The 23,722-nt window shown below is 34.8% G+C and overlaps 1 protein-coding gene across 1 annotated transcript; it reads left to right on the top strand.

Moving 5' to 3' along the window:
• The first annotated feature begins 137 nt into the window (after positions 1-137).
• Positions 138-13,730, top strand: LOC134237672 (26S proteasome regulatory subunit 7). The gene is made up of 11 exons (XM_062719808.1): positions 138-283; positions 6,710-6,747; positions 7,875-7,956; positions 8,488-8,562; positions 8,685-8,841; positions 9,054-9,222; positions 12,161-12,325; positions 12,424-12,511; positions 12,729-12,931; positions 13,157-13,253; positions 13,490-13,730. Exons 1-11 carry the CDS (start codon positions 214-216, stop codon positions 13,645-13,647), a joined length of 1,302 nt encoding a protein of 433 aa, XP_062575792.1. The 5' UTR covers positions 138-213; the 3' UTR covers positions 13,648-13,730.
• The last annotated feature ends 9,992 nt before the right edge of the window (positions 13,731-23,722 follow it).

Genomic DNA, 23,722 nt, shown 5'->3' with positions numbered 1-23,722 from the left:
GATAGAAATTATTATATCATTTTCATTTCAAGATTAATAAAACATAAAAATGCCAGATAATTATTGATTGACCAATTTGAACGAAAAATTTAAAATAGAATAAAAAGAAAACGATTTATCTTGCATTATGCCATTTCTATCTTCAGTACAAAAGAGTTCTGTAGTGAGTTAACATTTTTTCACTTTCAGACTCTGGTATTTATTTTTTAGACAATGCCAGATCATTTGGGGGCAGACCAGAGAAAAACAAAAGAGGACAAAGAAGATGAAAAGCCAATTCAAGGTAAAATATGGCCGATGATATATACACGACCGTCGTGCACACTATATGGAAAATCTATTTACACGACCGTCGTGCAAATAGCTATTGCAAAGTAATGAGATATATACACGACCGTCGTGCATAGATATTAAGTAAAATCTATCTACACGACCGTCTTGCATATAGCAATTGTATGGAAGGGAATTACCGCCAAAAGTCTATGTATCTTGCTTTTATTCTTATTCTGCCTACTTCTTTATGCTTTGTTATTATTGTAATCATATGTCACTTTATTGTTTTCAGATTCGTCTTTATTACATTTCACTTTGACTTTTATCCTTCTTCATTTCGTCCTTACTCCTATGTTTCTTTATTCTTGTTAAGTCATTTTATTTTCTTTTAAATTGATACAGTATCTTAAATGATTATCTCTATTACGAACGTTAACTCAATCACGCTAACAATGAAGCATATTCAATGAAGACGAATACGAGTTGTCCTAATTTAGTGCCGCATTATAACGCTAGGTGGCAGGGGTGTTCGCTAAGAGTGTTGGTAAAATTAGGTAAGCAAACCGGGCCGGGGTTATTCGAGTTTTTTTTCCCAATTTTCTGCCTTAATACTTTATCAATCGAACTTAAATTTTCAAATGAACGATGTTTGTTATTAGTTCAGGTATGTACCCGATACATGCCATTCCCTCGGAAGTCTCGCTAGATGGTAAGATTTCCCCTGGAAGACTGACTACATAGTGATGCTTCCTTCGGAAGACTATACAGTGGGACTTCCCCTGGGGTATAGCTAGTCTTCCGTGGGAAATCTCGCTATATATAGCAATTCGCCCCCCACTTCATAGCAACCCCTCCCCCGAATATTTTTTTTAATCGTAAAACGATGTTTATATATACGAACGTTTTCAGTTTTTGAAGAAAAGTTATCCGTCCTATACACATGATACATGTATGAATAAATATTTAAATATCATTTTAAAAGTGCTTTATAATTAAATCATTTTAACCAATAGTTAAACATAGATAATCTTCAAGAGTACATATGGATAATGACCCCCCCCCCCGCCTCCCCCTGGGTTAAGTCGCCCGCGTGGCACTGTGGTTACGGCGTCTAGAATCACGAAGTATAGTAGTACTTAAGGAGTCGATCAATACGTCGTGGGTAAGAATTCCACTGAAGGACGTGGAGTTCAATCCATCGGGTGAGATCTAGGCCTTGTTATCCGAGGTCCCGTGTCGCAGAAGGTGCTGGCACGAAAAAAGATCCCTCACTGCTCAATGGCTATAAGTGCCAAGTATATAGGACAAATTTGCAGCTCTCCACCGGCAAGATGTGGCTTCTCCTTTTGAGTTAAAAATTCTCGCAAGGGGCATTATACAATGTACAATCAAACCACCAAAGTCTCAATATATATACTGACTTCCGGGTGGACGACCTCCTATGGGGAAAGTTTCGCCGGTAGAGGGGTGGGTGGCCACGAAACATTTTCCTAAACGTAACTTTTTACTACTGGAAAAGTTCAGCGAAAGGCTTGTTGCCCCCATCCCTTACCCTTTTTATTGCAGTACTAATAGTCAGTTTATATATATTAAAAGTCATGTACTTATTTGCATGAGTAAAATTTACTACTGAAAAAAAGTTGACGACCCCTCCCCCTCACCACCACCAAACAGAATTTTTGAGTTCTAAGAATTTTTTTTAGCTCTTCTGGCTGATCACAAATACGATGCGTACTAAAGATATAAATTCTTTCTTTATTGAAAATTAAGTGCTATTTTAATATAAAATATATTAACGCTGAAAATAAGACCAGGGAGTTTCTAGTATGTCTGGATGCATGATGCCTAGTTCCTACTTCGCCTACCATGCGCGGATCTAGAGGGGGGTGGGGTGTTAGGACCCCCTGGAATTTACAAGGTTTAAAAATGTATATACTAAAGCAAGGAAAAAATGTTAAACGCTCCCTACGAAATAGGATTTTGACGTTTGTGTTTTTTTATGCTCGTCAAGAAATTTCTGGGAATTTCTGGAATTTTTATTTTTAGACTGGGGTGGACCCCCCCCCCCTGGAAAAATTTTTTTGGATCCGCGCCTGCCTACCCATATTAACGCTCCTCACTCCTTTGCAAAGCCATGTCCCTAGAATCACGCACATGAGCAGTTACTATCTTTCGTGAAATGAAGTTCAGTTCAGTGGAAGGTTCTGAAAAACAACCCAATTTATGAGGGTTAACTAGTATCAAAATATTGAACATTTTTATATCAATTAAACTGGAATTCAATTATCCAACAATTAACTTTAATAGAGTTGTATTTTTCAGGCGAGAGAACAGTGACGTAGCATTGTACGTTTTTGAAAGTAGGGAGGGGGCAACAAGAGAATAAATAGTAAAGTACCCAGCTGAAAGCACCTTGACAAGCGCAAAAAAAAAACCCAGGAAATTGTCCAAACTTGAAAATACATACCAGGCGTCGGAACCGTGGAGGGGGGGGGGGGGGGCTTAGCCCCCACTTTAGTTTCCAGAGATAGACTTAGTACAGACGTTCCTGCATAGGTTTAGACCACCCCCCCCCCACCTTGCCATGGACACGATGCAGTATAGGTTTAAAATGGGGAAAGTGGTGTTGTATGGAAAAAAAACTTTGGCACTGGAGTTCGAACCTACCCACCACCCACCACCCCGACGAAATTGAATATTTGAGTTCGGAAAATGGACATTTCTTTTCTTTCTTTTTTTTTTTTTTTTGCTTACTTTCAATTTGCTTCCAATGCCAATGAAATCCTATTTCGAAGGCGGGGTGAGTTTTGGGTTAGATTCAACTTCTTCTATAGAATCAAATTTAAATTTTCTTCCTACTATACGTACTACATTAACTTATTTGACCCTTACTCTTACAAAAAGTGGGTCGGCCTTTCAATGAACATATTCAGTATAGTATAAAGTTATGTCTGAAAAAAGAGGCCGCTATTCCTGTGTGCCCAGAGAAAATAAATATGAAGTTTCCATTATTGGATCGGATCCAGCCTTCAGAAGTTCGATTGATAATTAAAGTACTAAGGCGTATTGAAGAATCTCAAATAACCCGACCCGGGTTTGGTTACCTAGTTTTACCAACACTCGTAGCGAACACCACACCACCTAGCGTTATAATGCCGCACTAAATTTTGACGGTTTGACAACTTCCATTCGTCTTCATTGAATATGCTTCATTGTTTGCGTGATTGAATAATTTATTTAAGAAACTGTTTAAGTTTAGAAAAAAGTAGAATGAATTTACAAGAATAAAGCAACATAGAAGTAAGGACAAAATGAAGAAGGATAAAAGTCAAAGTGAAATGTAATAAAGACGAATATGAAAACAATAAAGTTACATATAATTACAATAATAACAAAGCATAAAGAAGTAGGCAGAGTAAGAATAAAAGCAAGATACATAGACTTTTGGCGGTAATTCCCTTCCATACAATTGCACATTACCCGAGATATGTACACGATCGCATTTATCGTCGTGTACCCTAAATTCGTCCGTACCCTAAATTCGTCCCCAAACTTCTCGAGACCAGCACGTTTCGAACTCCGTATCGAAGACGTCATTATTAATTGTTTTAGTGAACCCAATTATGCAACTTTTTCAGCAATTATTTTTCAGAATTAGCAGTTTAGTATTAAACTTAAATAAAATAAAAATACTTAAAATATCTGATTATTCCTTATGTCCATTTTTATTGAAAGTGTACAGTTTACTTACGTTCCCCAAAATTACTTCCAGATCTAATATAGGCCTACCTTCATTTTATTATTTTATACCCGTCAGTGTATTGAATTACGTGCATGGGCTACAAATTAAAACAATTTATAAATACTGTGCTTCTTATTTTCCCTTTTCTTGTGTGTTTGTTTTGTTTTAATACGTTTCATTTAATCGAGATTTTTTAAAGAATATGTTACGGAGACGGAAAATAAATAAAATCAAATATGTTATATCAAAAATATTTCCCATACAGAAGAATTTATCATACCACCCCTTTCAATAAAAAATCAATCTGTCAACATAACCAAGCATTGATGATCACATTGTGTGAATAGATCTACTTTTGACCTTGCCAAGTCGCCAGTCCTCCTTCCCCCCCTTTGCTTGCAAAAAAGTCGGTAAGTAGCCAAGTAATCAAGAAGAAAATGTTTATTTCTACAAACCAAGAATTTAAATTATTTTATTGAACAGTCCGAACAGTCATTTTATTGAGCCGACCAAAGAAGGTGGATTTTTGTCACAATTTTTACTAGCTGCAGATCTGTAGCGTTATGGTTTTATATAGTAGCTTGATCAAGACAACTATATAAAACCATAACGCTACAGATCTGCAGCTAAATTTTTACCAGTTTGACAGGTGCTGTGTGCGCTGACGTGGTGCAATTTAATGGGTGCATTGAAGCATAACTAATCCAGCGGGCGTCTACTGGGTCGAAATTAACGATATAATCAAGTAAAACAAGATCTTTACTGCAAATTCTTTTATTTCTCATTTTATATAGTATATGAAAAGTTTATATAGTATATGAAAAGTCTTTTTTCCCTGTAATCATGGTAATTTAAATATTATAATTTGTGGATATTTCACACATTATTATAATAATTATGTGATCAATTCAAGTCTACGCATTAAATTATAATAGTTTTCCTATGGTTTTTTTTCAGATTGTGCCCGACTTGCACTGCTCAAATATTTTGATATTCTATCGGTTTTTGCCAGTAAGGTCAATGAATTTTGGAAAATCTAAAATAAAACATTGTATAATTCACATATCAGGTAATTTGATGAGCATACAATAACATGACATCGTTGAAAGCACGTTCGTGTTTTTTTTTTTTTTAAATTTCGTTATAAAGAAAACGGAGCCGGTATAATCGAAAACAATTTATGTTCTTTATATAATGAAGAGAGTAAACTTTCCACTTCCTTTACGGTTCTCACAAAAAATCACCTTTCCACTAATCAAAATTAAGTATACGTATAAAATAGTTATCCAAGTGCAGATATAATTACGTATATTTAGCGTCTAATTCATGCAGTTTTGTAATTAAGGTGCTATACTATATAATTTGGAGATTCTGCCTGTGAAGTCAAAGAGAATTATTAATAATTTTTTTTTTGTTTTTTTTAAAGTAACATAAGTTCATAAAAAAAACAAAAACAGGTTTGACAATTATTTTTTTGAAAATTAAATTTTAGTGCCTTTTGAAAATATATTGAGGTCATTTTTTTATACAATAATATAAAGAGATATTCTCGATTTTATTTCCTAATATAGAGAGAAATTTTCATTTTACTTAGGTTGTGCATCATTTGTTCTCAATATCGGCACCACTGGCACTGAGATGTTTGAATTAAATCAGTGCGTCAGGTCATTTGTTCATGTTGTTTATTCCACAGAATCCATATCCTTAATTGATTGAAACAAATGGTTTAATTAATACAACAAGGTTCAAAATTCAATAAGAAGTAAATGATTTCTGACAACAAGTGACAATTACTACATACATCGGATACATGTAACCAAGTAATTGGTCGTACATGCGAACCGTCTTAATTGGGACGAAACGTCTCAGTGCGAATGGTCTGTGGGGACGAACTGCCTCGCACTCAAACAAGGAAAGATAAATACTATGCATGTTTGATGTTTTACACGACGGTCGTGCGAATAGATAGTTTTCGATTGACCAAGAGTTAGTTCCCGTTGGCCGCCATACTGGAGGTCCAAATGCTCATATTCCTTCATTGTTCAACCAATTTAAAATTTTTATATTTGCTATTTTGAATTAGAATTCATTATTTTTCTGAAGTATATAAATTTTTGGAAGCCTCCTTTAATTAAAAAAAATTATTTGATAAAGTTTTTCCACCAAATATTTCTGCTATATTTTCTTAAACTTGGTAAGACAAAGAGGGAAAATCACTGAGTCGACCTCCAATATGGCGGCCAACGGGAGGTAACTTTCGCTAAATTCAGGCCTATCGAAAACTATCTATAGTCATTGGAATTATATACATGACGGTCGTGCGAATAGTCATTGGAATTATATACACGACGGTCGTGCGAATAGTCATTGAAATTATATACACGACGGTCGTGCGAATAGTCTTTGAAATTATATACACGACGGTCGTGTATATAGACACTGCCAATAATATTTGATTTCTACAGACCAGAAAGACTCGACAGAATTTTCTCAGTTGTTTTGAATTAGTTTGTGATAAATATTTTTCATTAAGTAAGTTAACATATTATCTCTTTAAATCTGAAAGTGAACTATTTTAAAGGCCAATATCTCAATGACCATTACGCACCAAGGATTGTATTATAATTGAGTTATCCATAAATGACTAACAGGAGTAAAGCCAGATTGCCTAAAAACCCTGAATTTTTTTTTTAGCATTGGACGAAGGGGATATTGCCTTACTAAAAACATATGTAAGTAAAATAATATGAATCTGCTGTCCTATGAATTATGACCTGGTGGGAAAAAATATGAGTAGAGTAATACGTTTTACGGTGTGACCGTTGGGGTGAGCGCAGTTGTACCATTAAAAAAACTTGAAAAATTGATCAGCCACTTCAAATATCAAACCGCACAAGACATCTCGGCTAGCTGTGACGTCACACGACATCACAGAGCTTGTCAGAGCTTATGGAGACAGCCGAGCGTCTGGCCGAAACTAAAGACCTAGTGCAATTTCAGTCGAAAAACATTGCAGAGGTATTTTTTGTTGCTTTGAAAGATTTTCACAAACTGAAAGCCTTTTATGCTTTACGTTATTATTTATTTATTTATTTATTTATTTATTCGCGCAAAGGACATTGGGTAGTAAAGGAATTCTGGGAATGTTTCAAATAAAAATTTGCCTGACGTATGTACAGATTTCATTCCGAATTTCCTCTGTTCTTATACGTAAGTCAATTGAGCTCGCTTCGCTGCGCCATTATTAATCCTAAATATGTTTTACGGTGTGACCGTTGGGGTGAGCTCAGAACTATACATAGCTTACAGTTGAATTGTTGAATGTCAGTCGGCCTGAACAAATGCAGACTGTGATGTCACCTGACTTCAGAATTTATGGAGACATCCAAGTGTCTGGTTAAACGAGACTTCAAGTCTGGTGCAATTTTATTATAATGAAATACGGTGTAGAGTAGATGAAAATATTTTCCGTGACTTTTAAGCTTTGTGGAAATAAAGAAAAGTAAACATATCTAGGTAAGGAACAATTGGTCCTTTGTATGTTTGAAAGTAAATTCGCATTGAACCTTGGGAGCGAAGGAATTCTGGGAAGGTTTCACACAAAAACATACAGATTTCATTCCAAATTTCCTCTATTCTTACACGTAGTCTATTGAGGTCGCTGCATTTGCTATTATCACAATGTCATATTCTGTAGGATTCTTTAATAAGGTACTGGATACAGTCAAATGCATTTCTTTTCCCAAATGTTTCAAACAGTCTTCATCTTTTGTTGGCCCAAAAGTGAAATTATGCATCAATTATGCACAATTAATGTGTCTGTAGATTTTTATATACATGTATTTTTTTTGTCCAAAAGGGAGTTGGCCAGTATAGTAAAGCCATAAAAAGTGTGGAGGAAGATATCCAAAATGGGGTCAAAAAGGTCAATGAATTAGCAGGTATACAGCATTTCTTAACAACAGCATCATGTTCTGTTACAAGTCTATAATTAGAGGGGTTTGATATGTTCAATTATTATTTACTTCTGAACACATACAATTACAGCTAAACAAAATTTAAACATTCTTTATAGATAAATATATAGCAGCAAGTAGATTATGATAGAAATGCCTGGAATTTTAAATAAACTTAACATTTATGTACAGTTTCATTGAAAAAATACTTACTCACACACAAGCTTCAAGCAAGATTTAGGTGTTAAATGTAAATATTGGAAAAAAAGGAAATGTATCATTACAAATACATTTATGTAAATACAGTGTTAAAAAGATAGGATTGATTACTTTGAACCTCAAGGAAAAGGTTGATTAACTTTCCTAGCCTATGGGACAGTTTCATTCTTTAGAATCTGCAAAAATTGAAGTTCGTAAAAATATCATGGTTACAATATGCTTTATGAATTACATCTATAAATACAATCAAACTTGTAGTATACCTATAGTTAAGTTTTGGCATTACGTACATTGTAGGAATCAAGGAGTCAGACACAGGACTAGCCCCACCTGCTCTCTGGGATTTAGCTGCAGACAAACAGACACTTCAAAGTAAGATCAATACTTCAAATTTATCACCAGAAGATAGAGATGTTTTAAAAGTTGCTTTCTTATCATATTGAAAATCTCATTTTATTTCCTAATGAAGTATGTCTTCCGCCTTTTACTTACAGGTGAACAGCCATTACAGGTAGCCAGGTGTACAAAGATCATTAATGCTGACTCAGACGACCCCAAATACATCATCAATGTGAAGCAGTTTGCCAAGTTTGTGGTAGATCTGGGGGACCAGGTGGCGCCCACGGACATAGAGGAAGGGATGAGGGTGGGGTAGGGACACAGTTCATATTTAGTTACAAAAACATTTCTTTTACAACTGTGGAATTTCTTGTATATGTTTAAATATGATGTAGAATTTTCCTTGATAAAATAATCCTCAAGTAGATTGTGACATTGTGTTTTCTTATGTAAAATAATCATCAAATTCAAGTAACTAATTTATCCAACAAGTATCTGAATCTTCTAACACTATTTCCTTACAGTGTGGACAGGAACAAATATCAGATCCACATTCCTCTGCCCCCAAAGATTGACCCCTCAGTGACAATGATGCAGGTGGAGGAGAAGCCTGACGTGACATACAGTGATGTGGGAGGGTGTAAGGAGCAGATTGACAAGCTGAGGGAAGTGGTGGAAACCCCATTACTTCATGTAAGTCACACCATAACCCCAAAATAGTAATAGGAAATGGTGGAAACCCCATTACTTCATGTAAGTCATGCCATAACCCCAAAATAGTAATAGGAAATGGTGGAAACCCCATTACTTCATGTAAGTCATGCCATAACCCCAAAATAGTAATAGGAAATGGTGGAAACCCCATTACTTCATGTAAGTCATGCCATAACCCCAAAATAGTAATAGGAAATGGTGGAAACCCCATTACTTCATGTAAGTCACGCCGTAACCAAAAAATAGTAACAGCAAATGGTGGAAACCCCATTACTTCATGTAAGTCACGCCATAACCAAAAAATAGTAATAGCAAATGGTGGAAACCCCATTACTTCATGTAAGTCATGCCATAACCAAAAAATAGTAACAGCAAATGGTGGAAACCCCATTACTTCATGTAAGTCACGCCATAACCAAAAAATAGTAACAGCAAATGGTGGAAACCCCATTACTTCATGTAAGTCACGCCATAACCAAAAAATAGTAACAGCAAATGGTGGAAACCCCATTACTTCATGTAAGTCACGCCATAACCAAAAAGTAGTAACAGCAAATGGTGGAAACCCCATTACTTCATGTAAGTCACGTCATAACCAAAAAATAGTAACAGCAAATGGTGGAAACCCCAATTCTATATGTAAGTTCACCGTCACCCAAAAATAGTAATATATATCAGAGTAACAAAAAGTGGTGGAAACCCCATTACTTCATGTAAGTTACACTCTAACCCCAAAACAGTAATATCAGAGTAACGAAAGTGGTTTACTTCCATTACGCCATTACTTCACGTAAGTAACCCCAAAAAAGTAATAGAGTAACAAGATGTTGTGGCAATACCACTATCACGCCAAGCATAAACTTTTTAGAGTGCATTCTCATACCAAAGGTTGTGATCTTTCCACAGAATTATAAAATTTTGTACCGTAATTTTCGGATTACAGGTCGATGGGGTATATAGGTCGAAAGGCTCATTTTTAGCCTTAATTTTTAAAAAATCCTTAGATAGGACGAACTTACTATATAAGATGAAGCTTTGTTTCTCTATTTTCTAAAGATTCTTATGCCGATACAACGTATCACAACAGGTAAACCTCTAAAATTAACGGGATAATTCCGTGACATGAACGTATCAAGAAAATAAACTGGTATTTTAATGAATACAGCATTTAAATAAACTTTTATGTAAATGTAGTTAAAACTTCTTTGAATTGTGTTACTACTTATTTTTCTCCAACTTGCCTGTTCAATGCCGCTGTAGTTTCACACTGTTGTTAAACCAGAGGCATAAATAACGCATAAATACGTTATTATTTTACAACTATAATTCGGGAAATACCCAAGATCAAAGAATAATAATTCCGATTTAGGAACAACTTGGACACATTCCTAATATATTTTATTCAGACATTATTTACCGGTGGATGACAATTACTTCGATGTCCGACATTTTTATTTCTCTTCTCCAGGGATTTGCTAAAACATGCAAACAACCACTGAATGTATATATCTAGCAACAGTAAAGAATTGAAATGATATTAACACGCTATAAGTTTAATTTATAAATTTAATTGAGAGTACATTAACAATTTGACAGTCATTATGAATTTCACGGCTTTGTTTGTTCAGTGATGTGTAACACTAATACCCTATAACGGCACGTGGATTTGTTAATCATGCCCTGCAGGTATTTAAACCAACACAGGTGTTAACACCTTTGCGTACACAGTGTAAATCCCTTTATCTCTCAGACAATTAAAATTCTGTTAGAAGCAAATCTTTGTATACCGGTAATTCAATGTACTTCTTGAAGCTTTTAATAAACCTTATATGATTAGCGGTTTATTTGGTATGTAACGGGAGAGGAGAAAATGCAGTGGACCAGACCGGGATTCGAACCTGGGCCCCCTGAAACTCCGGTCAGGTGCTCTACCAACTGAGCTGTCTGGCCACTGGCGATCGAACCTGGCTGACCGCCTTATTCCTCCCTCCTTAAAGATCTTTGGCCCTCCAAAGATCCCAACCCAGGCTCATCCCTGGCAGGTCTTTCACCTGTCAATTCCAGATCCTGGTCATGGCACCAAATGTAACAGGAAAGGAGAAAATGCAGCGGACCAGACCGGGATTCGAACCCGGGCCCCCTGAAACTCCGGTCAGGTGCTCTACCAACTGAGCTATCTGGCCACCGGCGATCGACCCGGCTGACCGCCACCGGTAATTAAATTTTGGAATTGACTGGCAACAATTTACTTTTTTACATTTAAATAAATATAACACTATCACAATAAAAAAAAATAACATGCTATTTCAATTTATCGCTACTAATAAATGGTAAAAACACTAGAGTTGTGATTGTGAAAAATTTTCTGTATTTTAAATTTTGATACGGTCGCGGTTTTACTTTTAGTACACAGTCGTGACTTCCTAACTTCACAAGATGGCTACCGCATGATGTTAATGGATAATACCTTGAGGAATTATTTACTAGATGAAGCAATGTTTTTTTCTTTTGTCTTCAACAGATATTTAATGGAATTCATTTTGTAAGAAAGCTATAGAATAAATATTTTATTGTTTACCGGGGCATTGATTTTTTTGCGTAAAATAATAAAAAAAGTTACACAAGTGGCACAAATTTGCTTTGAAATTGACGTAAATTTTCCTGATTTGGGGGCATTTTTCGTAAACTTGAGCCTTAAATAGGCCAAATTCTGTATATTGGGCGACCCCAGCCGTTCGAAAAAAAATGTCGACCTGTAATCCGAAAATTACGGTAGATTTGAAGGTCAACATGTTCATTCTTGAGTTCAGAGCAGATCCATTGAGCTATCTTGGTGGGATGGATTGGGGTAGAGGTACTTAATCTTTGAAGATGACATAGATACTAGTATCCCATGCTTGTTTACTTTATTTTTTAGCCTGAACGTTTTGTTAACTTGGGCATTGAGCCTCCTAAGGGTGTGTTGTTATTTGGACCACCAGGGACGGGTAAAACATTGTGTGCACGAGCCGTGGCCAACCGTACTGATGCCTGCTTTATCCGAGTCATCGGTTCAGAACTTGTTCAGAAATATGTCGGAGAGGTAAGATAGATGATTAGACTTGACACCTCAAAATTTCAAACTTGTAAGGCAGAAGCTGAGATTTTAAATGTACATTAATGTTAATGCTTGTATTTTAGGGTGCCAGAATGGTGCGTGAACTGTTTGAGATGGCCAGAAACAAAAAAGCTTGTATTATTTTCTTTGATGAAATAGATGCTGTTGGAGGTATGGTTGTAAAAAAATAATTTACTGTAAATCATATTCTTATTTTTCTTTATCTCAACCTTAATGGCTACAAGTATTATACACAAATATATGAAGTGTTGAAAAACAAAATTTAAGACATGAAAATTTAATTCCATGACTGATATTCATTGGCTAAGGGAGTTAATTGTATAAAGTTTCTGTATATAGTGTCACGTGATGTTATTTTTTGGGACAGGTGCCCGTTTTGATGATGGAGCCGGCGGTGACAATGAAGTCCAGAGGACGATGCTGGAGTTAATCAACCAGCTCGATGGATTTGATCCCCGTGGTAACATCAAGGTTCTCATGGCAACCAACAGACCAGACACATTAGATCCTGCACTGATGAGACCAGGGCGTCTGGACAGGAAAATAGAATTCGGACTCCCAGATCTAGAGGTAGGATCAAATATAAATAAAATGGATTTGTGCAACAGATAAATGTTAATGCAGACTGTACTAAATATTCCTGAGATGTCCATCTTTTTACGCGCCCAGATCGAAAGATTGCGGGTTATATCGTTGTTTTTCCCTTAAAATTTTATTTTTGCAGGTTATAAAGATATATATTCTTTTTTTGTTTGCAAAAAAGGAGAAAATATTTATGTCAATTTTCCTTTATAGGGAAGATCTCACATATTTAAGATCCATGCCAGGTCTATGAGTGTAGAAAAAGACATCAGATATGAACTACTGGCTAGACTGTGTCCAAACAGCACAGGTAAGTGATAGAAATATCATTGTATTAACATTTATAAGTTGATGAATAGTAAATTCCTTTTTAAATGGGTAGTATTTTTGAGTATTTTTTATTTATCTGGCTTAACGTATAGACACGCTTACAATTTTTAGCTCAGCTGATGTATCTGTTTGTACATTAATTACAAATGAAAAAGGGTATTATGTTAGATAGGAATTGTTATGGTGCTTGTAATGACTGATAATACTGTTTTATAGGAGCTGAAATCCGCAGTGTTTGCACTGAAGCTGGTATGTTTGCCATCAGAGCCAGAAGGAAAATGGCCACAGAAAAAGACTTTTTAGAGGCTGTGAACAAAGTGATTAAGGCATATGCTAAGTTTAGTTCCACTCCCAGGTACATGACATATAACTAGACAATGTGAAACATCCAGTGTTCATGTGACTTCATTCATCAGTGTGGTAAATTCTCTATCGGCAAATAAATGTTTGACAACTGGTCTACTTTAATTTGTGTTTGCTCATAGCAGTTTAATATTCTTCTCCCATTAAAGTTTCAGTGTTTTAACTAATTAAACGAGACACACAGTACATGTATGGTTGATAGCAGATAGTTTTTGAAATGAGTGAATGCTCATGTAGATTTAAAAAAAATAAGTACATGTACTTGCTTTTCACTTTTTGCCTTTTCATTAGAGGTTATAAATGTGTGTGGTAACCAGATGAATGTCCAGAGTTACTCTTTAATAAAATACATGTATATTTTGGAATGAATGAAATCAATATATGGAATTATTTGAAGCATGTACATGTATATGGTGGCATATTTCTGTCCCCTACATGCAAGATAAATAATGTTAGCATGCAACATAAATTATGCAGACATGCAACATATTTATGTCAACATGCTAGTAAATTATGTGGACATGCAAGTTACTAATCTGTGGTGCCACATTTCTGCCCCCTACATGTAAGATAAGTTATGTTAACATGCCACATAACTACGAGGGTCGTTAGAAAAGTTCACGGACACATTGAATTACGGAAAATCTATGGTGTACTGTTGAGTATGATCTATGTCGGAATAAATTCCTACATTTTTTTTATTGGTAGGTAAAAAAATCAGGTCCATATAATAAAATCTTGAAAATTTACAACGATTTTTACTATGAGGTCATGGGATTCACGGAGCAATCGCTTGACGTAAGGCGACGGGACAACCAGATTTCAACCCGTTATGCTTTGTCGCAGTTCTATAAATCTTCAGATTTTTCTTATCTTTTTTCTACTTTAAAATTGAATATCTACATCAAGACATGTTACTTTTCTTCTATAATGTCTTTTGCACTGATTCGGATATTATTGAGATCTTAAAAAAAAATCTCTGCAGTTAATCAGTTAATCGATCAAGTATGGAAACTATGCAAAACCATATAGGCGCAACGCAACGTTCATGCGATACGGGGGTATTGAAGTATCGCTGGAGTTAATCATTCAAAATGTCAATTCTTCCATTCTTATGAAGCCACAACCATTTGAAAACTTGTCCTTTGTAAGTATAGGAAATTCCCTGCAACATCTTGAACATTTCAATATCTTTTTAGACATTTTCCAGTCTGCAAACACAATTTTTACTTATTGCAGTGCTCCATGACGCTCAATGATGTTCCGATTTTTGGCTGTGTTTTTAAGCGTTGATCATTTATAAACGGCTATAAAACAGCCATATACCCTCCAATTTAGTTCAAAATTTCTCCCAGTGACGTTTTATGAATACTTTAGCGGCAGGTAAAATATCATAAATCTCTTTGCGCTACAATTGTGCAATTTCTAATTTTAATAAAGTCTTTGTGATGTAAACGTACCAAAATGTAGCATGCTCCGTGAAGCAAGTTTTATCAAAATAAAAAAGCTGTATATTTTTCAATAATCACCGAAGAGCAACAAATTCTTGTATATTTATTGGAAAAAAGGCAAAGATTTTATCTGGAAAGTTTGACCGGTTTCGTGGAAATAGCGCGCTCACAATTGAACTTGTCCGCGAACTTTTCTAACACCCCTCGTATGTAGACATGCAACATGCAAATTATTTATTTTCACATGCAAGTTACCAATCTTATAAGAAAATATAATTTAAATATGGTTAAATTAACTTACTGATGGCCATATCTTACATCTTAGATGCAAGATGCAGAATAATTATGTAGACATGCAACTTACTTATGTCAACATGCAAGATAATTATGTCAACATGGGGTAAGATGTGTTGAACTTCAGTTTTCTTGGTTTAAGTTGCACACCACTTTGACTGACACTTTACTATTTTACTTGCACAAGATCTTATTGAGATGACAGAAGAGGATACCAGTATCATCAGCAAGGCCAAGGTCCTCTAAGATGGAGAAAATGGACCATGTTATACCTTGTTTACAATCACCTGTTGTTTTATTCATTACCCAGTCGATGATAAGAATACGATGGGAGAAATGTTCCATTCCTGTCTGGCTCCAAAGTTGACTGTAAAACAGCCTGTATCTGTGTCATTGAGTTTATGACTGAACATTCAAACTGTGTAGAGAAGCACTTGACGAGGTTTATGATTTTTATCTGGCACTCCGCATGCTTTTAAAATTTTCCAAAGTGTGTCTCTATAAATACTATCAAAGGCTTTCTTGTGTATATACTCAGTAGTTTATATTACATAAAGCGGTGTTTTCCATTCAATTGATACCTCTGTGGTGTTTTTCAGAGTGAATATTTGGTCAATGTAGCCTTTCCCTTTTCTAGGCCTATATCCTGCCTGTTCTTGTTTTAAGACATTTGTAATTTTGTAAATGTCCATTCTTTTGAGAAGGAATCTGCAGAGGACTTCCCTTGGGATGGAAAGCAGAGTTATTCCTCTCCATCACAATTTCCGAGACCTCCTTTATTGGGTAGTTTTGAAATTAGATCTTTGACCATGGTCAAATTGCCCTTTAAAAGGTTGCTTGAATCCTATCTCTAGGCCTGTTGCTTTTCCTTAATTTCAAGAATTTTTCTATTCCTTCTTTTGTTGGTAGGTCGGTGTTAATACAATCTTTTCGTCATTCTGTTGTTCCATACCGTATTATGTTCGTTTTATCGCTCAATTCCTTGGTGATTATAAAAAAAGTGTCCTTTACTCTGGAAAATCTGATGATTCTCTTTGGGCATCATTTGCTGTGTCGTCAGCAAATTGATTGAAAAAAATTACGTTTGTTACCTCTGGCTAATTTCTTTATTTCTTTGTCTTTCTGTATTTTATATAATTTTTTAAAGTTTCTCTCTCTCTTTTATACAGATTTAGCTTTGTGCTTGCTTCTTTGGTGTTTCAGGTGATTGAAACAACCACTATAGTCTGGTTTCCGTATCCAAGTTTTTCAGCATTTTGCTGGGAGACCTGTTTGATGTTTTGTCAGTGACTTTCTAAAGAGCTTTTATTCCAGGTTTTATAACATTCTAAATCGGTTTCTCAGTTCCATACAGAATTTTCTTTGAACATCACGCTCAATCAGCCGCGTAGTATTGTTAACCTTCTCTTTGATATGATTTCATCAGTTTCAGTCTCAGTTAAGCAATGACATAGGTGATCACTATTCATGTCTGTCTCTATGATCTGGTTTCTAGTGATCTTCTCCATTTCTTATTAATGATCATATGATCAACTTGGTTTTCATCACAGTGGACTGGTGAGGTTTATTTTACGGACTTTCTACATGTTTACAGATGGCTACTCCAATGACAGCTCCATTCGTGGAGCATGGATTTGCCAGTTTTTTCCAAAATTCCATTTAACTGTTCCAATCCCAAAATTCATTTCCCATAGATCTTTTATGTTGGCTGTTGTCATTTCCAACTTTTGTATTTTGGTCTCCCATTTCGAAAAGGACATCGTGCTGTGGTGTTTTGTAAATTTGTTGCTTTATAAAAAGCATCTGCATATGTCTTCATCTTTGGCACCATCAGTTGGTTCTGTACATAGCATTGAAAGACAGTGGTCTTTGCATAGATGGAATGGGAGTTGGAAAGTTGGAAATGACAACAGCCAACATTAAAGTTCTAGGGAAAAAGAATTTAGGGATTGGAAAAGTGATTACCGCTAAATTTTATCAATAAGGCAATTGGTGATTACAATTCATTTCCACTACATTTTGAATTGTACTTAATATCAATCCGTACATGGATTAGTCGCTGGCTAACGAAAGAGACAATGTAGCTGTAATGTTGCGGTAATTGTACTTTGTGTAGCGGTATGAACATGCAATGATAATTTTGAAAATGTAGTGGTAATAAATATACCCCGTGTAGAGGGGGTATAGAGGATGGAAAAGAAAGATTCACGCATACTGCTCTCTTTTCATCTACAAGTACATGTAGGTTAGCCGTGTGATCCTGCCACACGATATGGAATTCACTATACTGTGGGAAGCCATCAACACGATTATAAGAACTAAAAACACAATACGGTACTCTAACAGGGAATGCATGTTGTGATCCATGATGTAATTGATATTTCTTATTAACACTCTGTTTATGAAATTAAATCCGAGTTTTTAATGCTTTGTAGTATTTGTCAGTAGGTAAGTGTGAAGGTCAAGGCAGATAGTTATTGACAAATCATGGTAATCATTTCGTAACAGGTGTGCCGACCAAGATCTGATGGTATCACGTGCTTTTTTATGACAAAACTGACGTACCAAATTTTTTTATCTTTGTAAGACATAACAAAAACATACGATCATTTCATAATATTTATCTCTTAAAAAGAATTTAATTAAGATCATATGAAAAATGCAAGATAAATAAAAGTACATGAATACAATTTATATGCGTACATATCTTAGTGGTAATCCGTAAAATATTTTTGCACAGTGTGAAAAAAAAACTTAATTATGTTTGAGTTAAGAAATAACTTTATTAAAATACGTTTCTTCATATACTGATGCGCAAAAGAAACGCAACAAGCAGTATTCTACAAATACATTGTATTTAATTTTTTTATCATCAGCTTGGCCGAGATCTGGTGCCCATATTTTTTGCAGATTGATGGAAAAAAATGAAGCTGAATGAATTATATAAAAAAAAAATGTATTCTATGTCAAAGTACAGCCTTTTGGCAAATAACTAGCTCAGAACTGTAGCTCTCTGAAAAAAAAAAATATTGACAGACCGGAGAGCTGCAGTGCCACCCATTGAAAAAACTGTATATTTAAATGCGCTCTATTCTGGATTAATTCTTCCAAATTCTAACCTCAACTGCAAAAAGGCTAGATTTAAAAACATTCCTTGCTCCTCTATCAAGTTCTCTCGTAGTTGATATCTGTACCAAAATGGCAGTATAAATAGACGAAATTTTCAACGTTCTCAATTTCAGCTCAAGGATGGATATTAACAAAAATTATAAGGAATGATTTGTTGTGGGAACAGTGAAAGAATATGTTAGGAATACACGGTTTGTATTATTCTGAGATGACAGTTTGAACACATGGAGAAATAAATGGAGAAACAGCGCACTTTTTCGCAGTAAATATAGTTTTTTCAATGGGTGGCATTGTAGCTCTCCGGTCTGTCAATATATTTTTTTTCGAAGAGCTACAGTTCTGCAGCTAGCAAATAACCTGAAATTTCTGTCTATTTCTGTCAAGGAGTTGTAAAAATTTCAGTCTTGATGTAATACCTTTCAAAGCAGGCTACGGACTATACATATACAAGCATAACATATAAATTTAATAAATTGAATTAAGAAATACATAATTCAAGTATAAACTCTTCAAACTATTTGGTTTAAACTAATAAAGAAAACAAATATCGTTATAGTAACTCATGTAAGTTCAAATGACGCAGTATGCAAAGAACAAAGATAAAATGCAAAAACTGTTAAAGTATTCTACGTTTAATATTTAAATTATCGAGGTGAAATAGAGTTAAGTGCTTTCAATTTTCTTAAAACAATACATACAGAGATGGAAATTTCAAAATTTGATAGCATTAGACGGAAGATTTTTTCAGATATTTTTTGATAGACAATTTTGAAAAAGAGGGGCTATGGACTATACATCTGATAATACTGATATGTTTCCTTAAATGATATAACATAAGTATATTACTGCTTGTAAAAGTACATAATTGTTAAAATGATATTCTAAGAGTCATTTAATATTTATTGAACAATTTCATCTGCATATAAAATCCTATTTATGCAACTGTGTTGTTTTTAAATTCAAGAAATGAAACAAAAACGTAAATATTCAAAATTCACAATACAAGTTTAACAAAAACTTTTTAATGTATGTCAGACTTACATTTTATCGGTGTTCTAAAAGAAAAATATAGTTTTCGACCAAGAATAAACTTCAATTTAACTTCCAACAAGGATAAATTCTGTGTATGCAATAGGGCTACGGACTATACTGTTTCATGTGTCTCTATTTTTATGGTTATCATCTTGGAAAAAAATTAATTATAGGATTAGATTTTGACCAATATTTTTTATTTACTTTGTATTTGTATTCAACCCAAACAGTTTCAAAATTTATACATAAACATTAATTTTCTAATGTCTTTTCATTGTCAAATGTTAACGACTAAATGTAGCATATATTGTTGATGGCCGAACTTATGATTAAAAATTAACAATCATGAACTTTCAGCAAATTTTTGACATGATTTGGGGTGGGACACATTATATTATATATATAATTTTTTACAGCTATTTCTTTACCATTTGTTTGTGTAATGAACAACTCAAGTATATAGTCACCCACCTGATGCAGTAGATAAAACAGTCTCCTTTGCACTAAAGTCGCTCAGTAAGGAGTGGATCCTAACAAATATAATGTCGGTTCAAAAAATTCCCACTGCGAAATGAGTACAGATCTAAATTTATAATCCACCATGATAAATTAATTGCATCCCAAAATCAGGGACATAAAAAAACAACCAACTAATATACAATAAGGATATACTTTATGTGAGTTTATGTTAATTCATGCGAGCCCGTCTCTGTTTTCTTCGACTAGAACTTGTTGATTGTCCACATTCTGACGCCTTGGGTTTGAGCAACTTTGCTATTATTGCGTCAAGAAAATGTTTAAATGAATGTTTTATATAAATTTCCGAAAATGAAGGATATGGAGATATCGAACAGTATTCAGTATCAAAGTCCATAAAACAATACAAAATAGGTGCAGAGCAAACACGGACTTCCAAAACATCAGTCAGAGGCGGGATCAGGTGCCATGGAGGAGTGAGCATCCCCTGCCGACCGGTCACACCCGCCGTGTGCTCCTTGTCATGATCGGGAAGTACGGGAAAATCCGTTGTCAATTCAGCGTATAAATAATGGACTAACAATTAGTATGAAAAACGTCAGTCAGCATTTGACTCAATAATAAATTGTATTTGTTGACAAGGTCATTGTATCGACCATAGACCTTACGAAATGATGACTTTAAATAGGGCTGTGCAATAATATCGATATTTCAATATATTGCAATACAATGGCAAAAAATATTGTATCGCAATACGATTTTGTAATATCGATATATTGGCAATATGCTTACATTAAAGAATTTTGTCATTAAATATAAAAATGAACTTATGAAAGTTTGTTATTAAGTCAAACAGTAAGTCAGAAGTTGTTTTGTGAGAACATTTCAGAGCATAACTTAAATGAAATCAATAAGAAATTTTTTCCGTGTTGGTTACTTAATATCATGTTATGTATTGTACATTCTGCATGTAAATCAATGTAAATATAGTAGGAAAATGCCATTTTTATGACATTGAAAATATTGCAATACATATCGCAATACAGTTTAAAATATCGCAATATATCGCAATACGGAATCTCGGGCCAATACCCAGCCCTTACTTTAAACGAGACTGTTTTGCATAATAAAACTAACGTCGAAAAATGAGTAAGAAATTAAACTCATTAATTGTTTTTAACATATTATTTTTTATGTTTAGACATTCATTAACAGTAACTGAAGACAGAAATGGAAGGATACATTTCAGGTCAGCCGCAGTCCATTCCTCAACATATTCACTGTTTTGGCATTGATAGTTACCAATACATCCCTGGCAGTAACAAGAGAGATTCCTACTTTCCACTTTCAGTGATGTCTGCGTTTTTCTTACCTGTTGTAGTTTCCTAGTTATAATTAGAGTTTCTACTATTGGCACATTACTTCTGTCTAACTCGTCCTTGTCCACAAATACAAACTGTCTAATTGATACTGTCCTCTACTTCTCAGATATCATTATACTGTGAGCCAATGTGTCTTGGCAATGTTTAAACAGATCTGTTGCATCACCAATCATCTTGCCAGTTAGCATTGCGATAACATCTATTCTTCACTGCCCCAAGTTAGAACAGACATTTTTCCACGACTGATCCTGTAATAGTTTTGACTAATATTTCCTTGCCTATTGCTGAGGTAACCAAAAGCAGTCTTACACTTATACTGAGCAGCGCATCCATCTGTCCACTGATAAATTGAGTCCAATTTCTGTTGTTCCTCGATGATGGCTAAGCTTCGGTCCTCAAAGACTTTGACTAAAGTTTAGTCATGTTTCAAGTCATTAGAGATACAAATAATTGAATGTTAGAAAAGGTGGTCTATATTTTCTACTTTCTGCCTATAGCAACACATGATGGGATGACTTGTTACCAGATTTTAATCAAAGAAAGCACTCTGGACTTCATTCTGGAATGAGCATTTATAATTTTCGAAAAAATCCATAACCATCATCAGTTCGTTTGGTTTCAGGTGATCCTGTGTTTGCTGCCATTTGGCACGGAAAATTTATTAATAAGATATTCTTTCAGCGCAACCTCAAGGTCTTCAACAAGCTGAACGTGATTGTTTTAGGCTTACATGTCATAATTCGTTTCTTTGAATTGCCATTGCTATCACACCTATCAACCATTGTATACTCCCATTTATGCCAATCTATTGCGATATTCTCTTTGGAACAAAGGGCTACTACGAGTTTTAGAAACTCTTTTATTTTGTGTGTAACACATTTATTGCACAATCTTTTCAGACAATCATTTCTATGATGTTCACCTTCTGAAACCTTGCACAATGTTTCCTCTGTTAATGTTGTCTTGTCTGCCTTTGTTCCAAAAGCTTGAATAGTATTGTCATGTTTCTTCATAAAAGACTTCAGAACTTCGACTTTTAGAAGTATAGGTTACAACATATTTGACATAAACAAGTTTTTCGACTTGTTTCCGATATTCGCCTCACATTCTTTGGTTTAAATGATTTAAATGTGGATGTCTTCGTTTTGAGACTTAATTAAACAATATATATAAGCATCACTTGTTGTCATTCTCATTACATGTTTTTGGAAAAAATCGTTTTTGCCACCAACCTTAATGCAGACATCTTTTTTGTTAGGTACTTCTCTACTGACTTCTCCAGATAAGTAAAAGTCCTGAACTTTTCTACGTGTACATTCATCTACTCGATCCTTCCTTTTTTTCTTATGTCTGGTTTCCACCAATGCTGATGCTTAGTTTTAGTTTTCAGAGCTCTTTTTTTCCAGTTTTCCGATCAATATTAAATAATGCCAGTTTGCATTGGATACTATATTTCTTACAAACTATAGCTGCTGAAGCAACTGTATGCAGCAAAGTTTGGTAAGCTCTGAGAGATGATATAGCTTTACTTGAGTGATATTTCTTGAAAAATGTTCAATCAAAATGTCTGCTAAATCTAGTTTCTTTTTGGTCTTGGTAGACATTATTCTTCCTTTTTCTTCTAATGCCCTGCCAGTAGATGGCGAATTAATCAGTTTCTCATGTAATAACCGTTGAACTTTTTTCTACACCTCGGTAAATGGCCCTTCTACTTGGAGATGCCTGTGAATTGCCATCATCATTGGGTTTTCTACCAAGATTTGATAATACACTATCATTATCCTGCTCTCTGCTTTGCATTAAACTGGAATTATTATTCTCATCTAAATTTATACTTGACATTAAACCTGCATTATCATTATCATCTGACTTTTCACCTGGCATCTACTTTGGATCAGTGTAAACACCTGATTTCTCTACTTCCTCATCAGATGATATTGCTTTCTTGCTGCGAGATAACTTCACACGTAGACACCAACTTTGTGTTCGCAAAAACTGCAGTTTCTTTTTTTCGACTGGCGTCGGAATTTCACAAATATTATGAACTCTGTTGAAGATTACGCCAGACGACGGACCAGGTATGAAAAAGAAGACAATGACACTTTGTCAGAATGGATTAAATGTATCAGGTCCATGTTAAAATCGCATATTAAAAGATTGAGGGGCAATATGTAAACCATCTATCCTTCTGTATTCAATAATCCAGAAGTGAAAAAAGAATTAGATAGATTACATGATCAGTACGTACTGGTCCCTGCTGAAAAAGCAGGTAACAACATTGTCTTCGTTTGTAAGGCTCATTATATAAATTGTATCTTAGA

This window comes from Saccostrea cucullata, unplaced genomic scaffold (genome assembly GCF_032062105.1).
Source record: "Saccostrea cucullata isolate Sc308-1 unplaced genomic scaffold, CSIRO_AGI_Scuc_v1 ctg3369, whole genome shotgun sequence".
In the NCBI taxonomy this organism is placed as follows: domain Eukaryota; kingdom Metazoa; phylum Mollusca; class Bivalvia; order Ostreida; family Ostreidae; genus Saccostrea; species Saccostrea cuccullata.
This window is presented reverse-complemented; position numbering and strand designations above follow the sequence as displayed.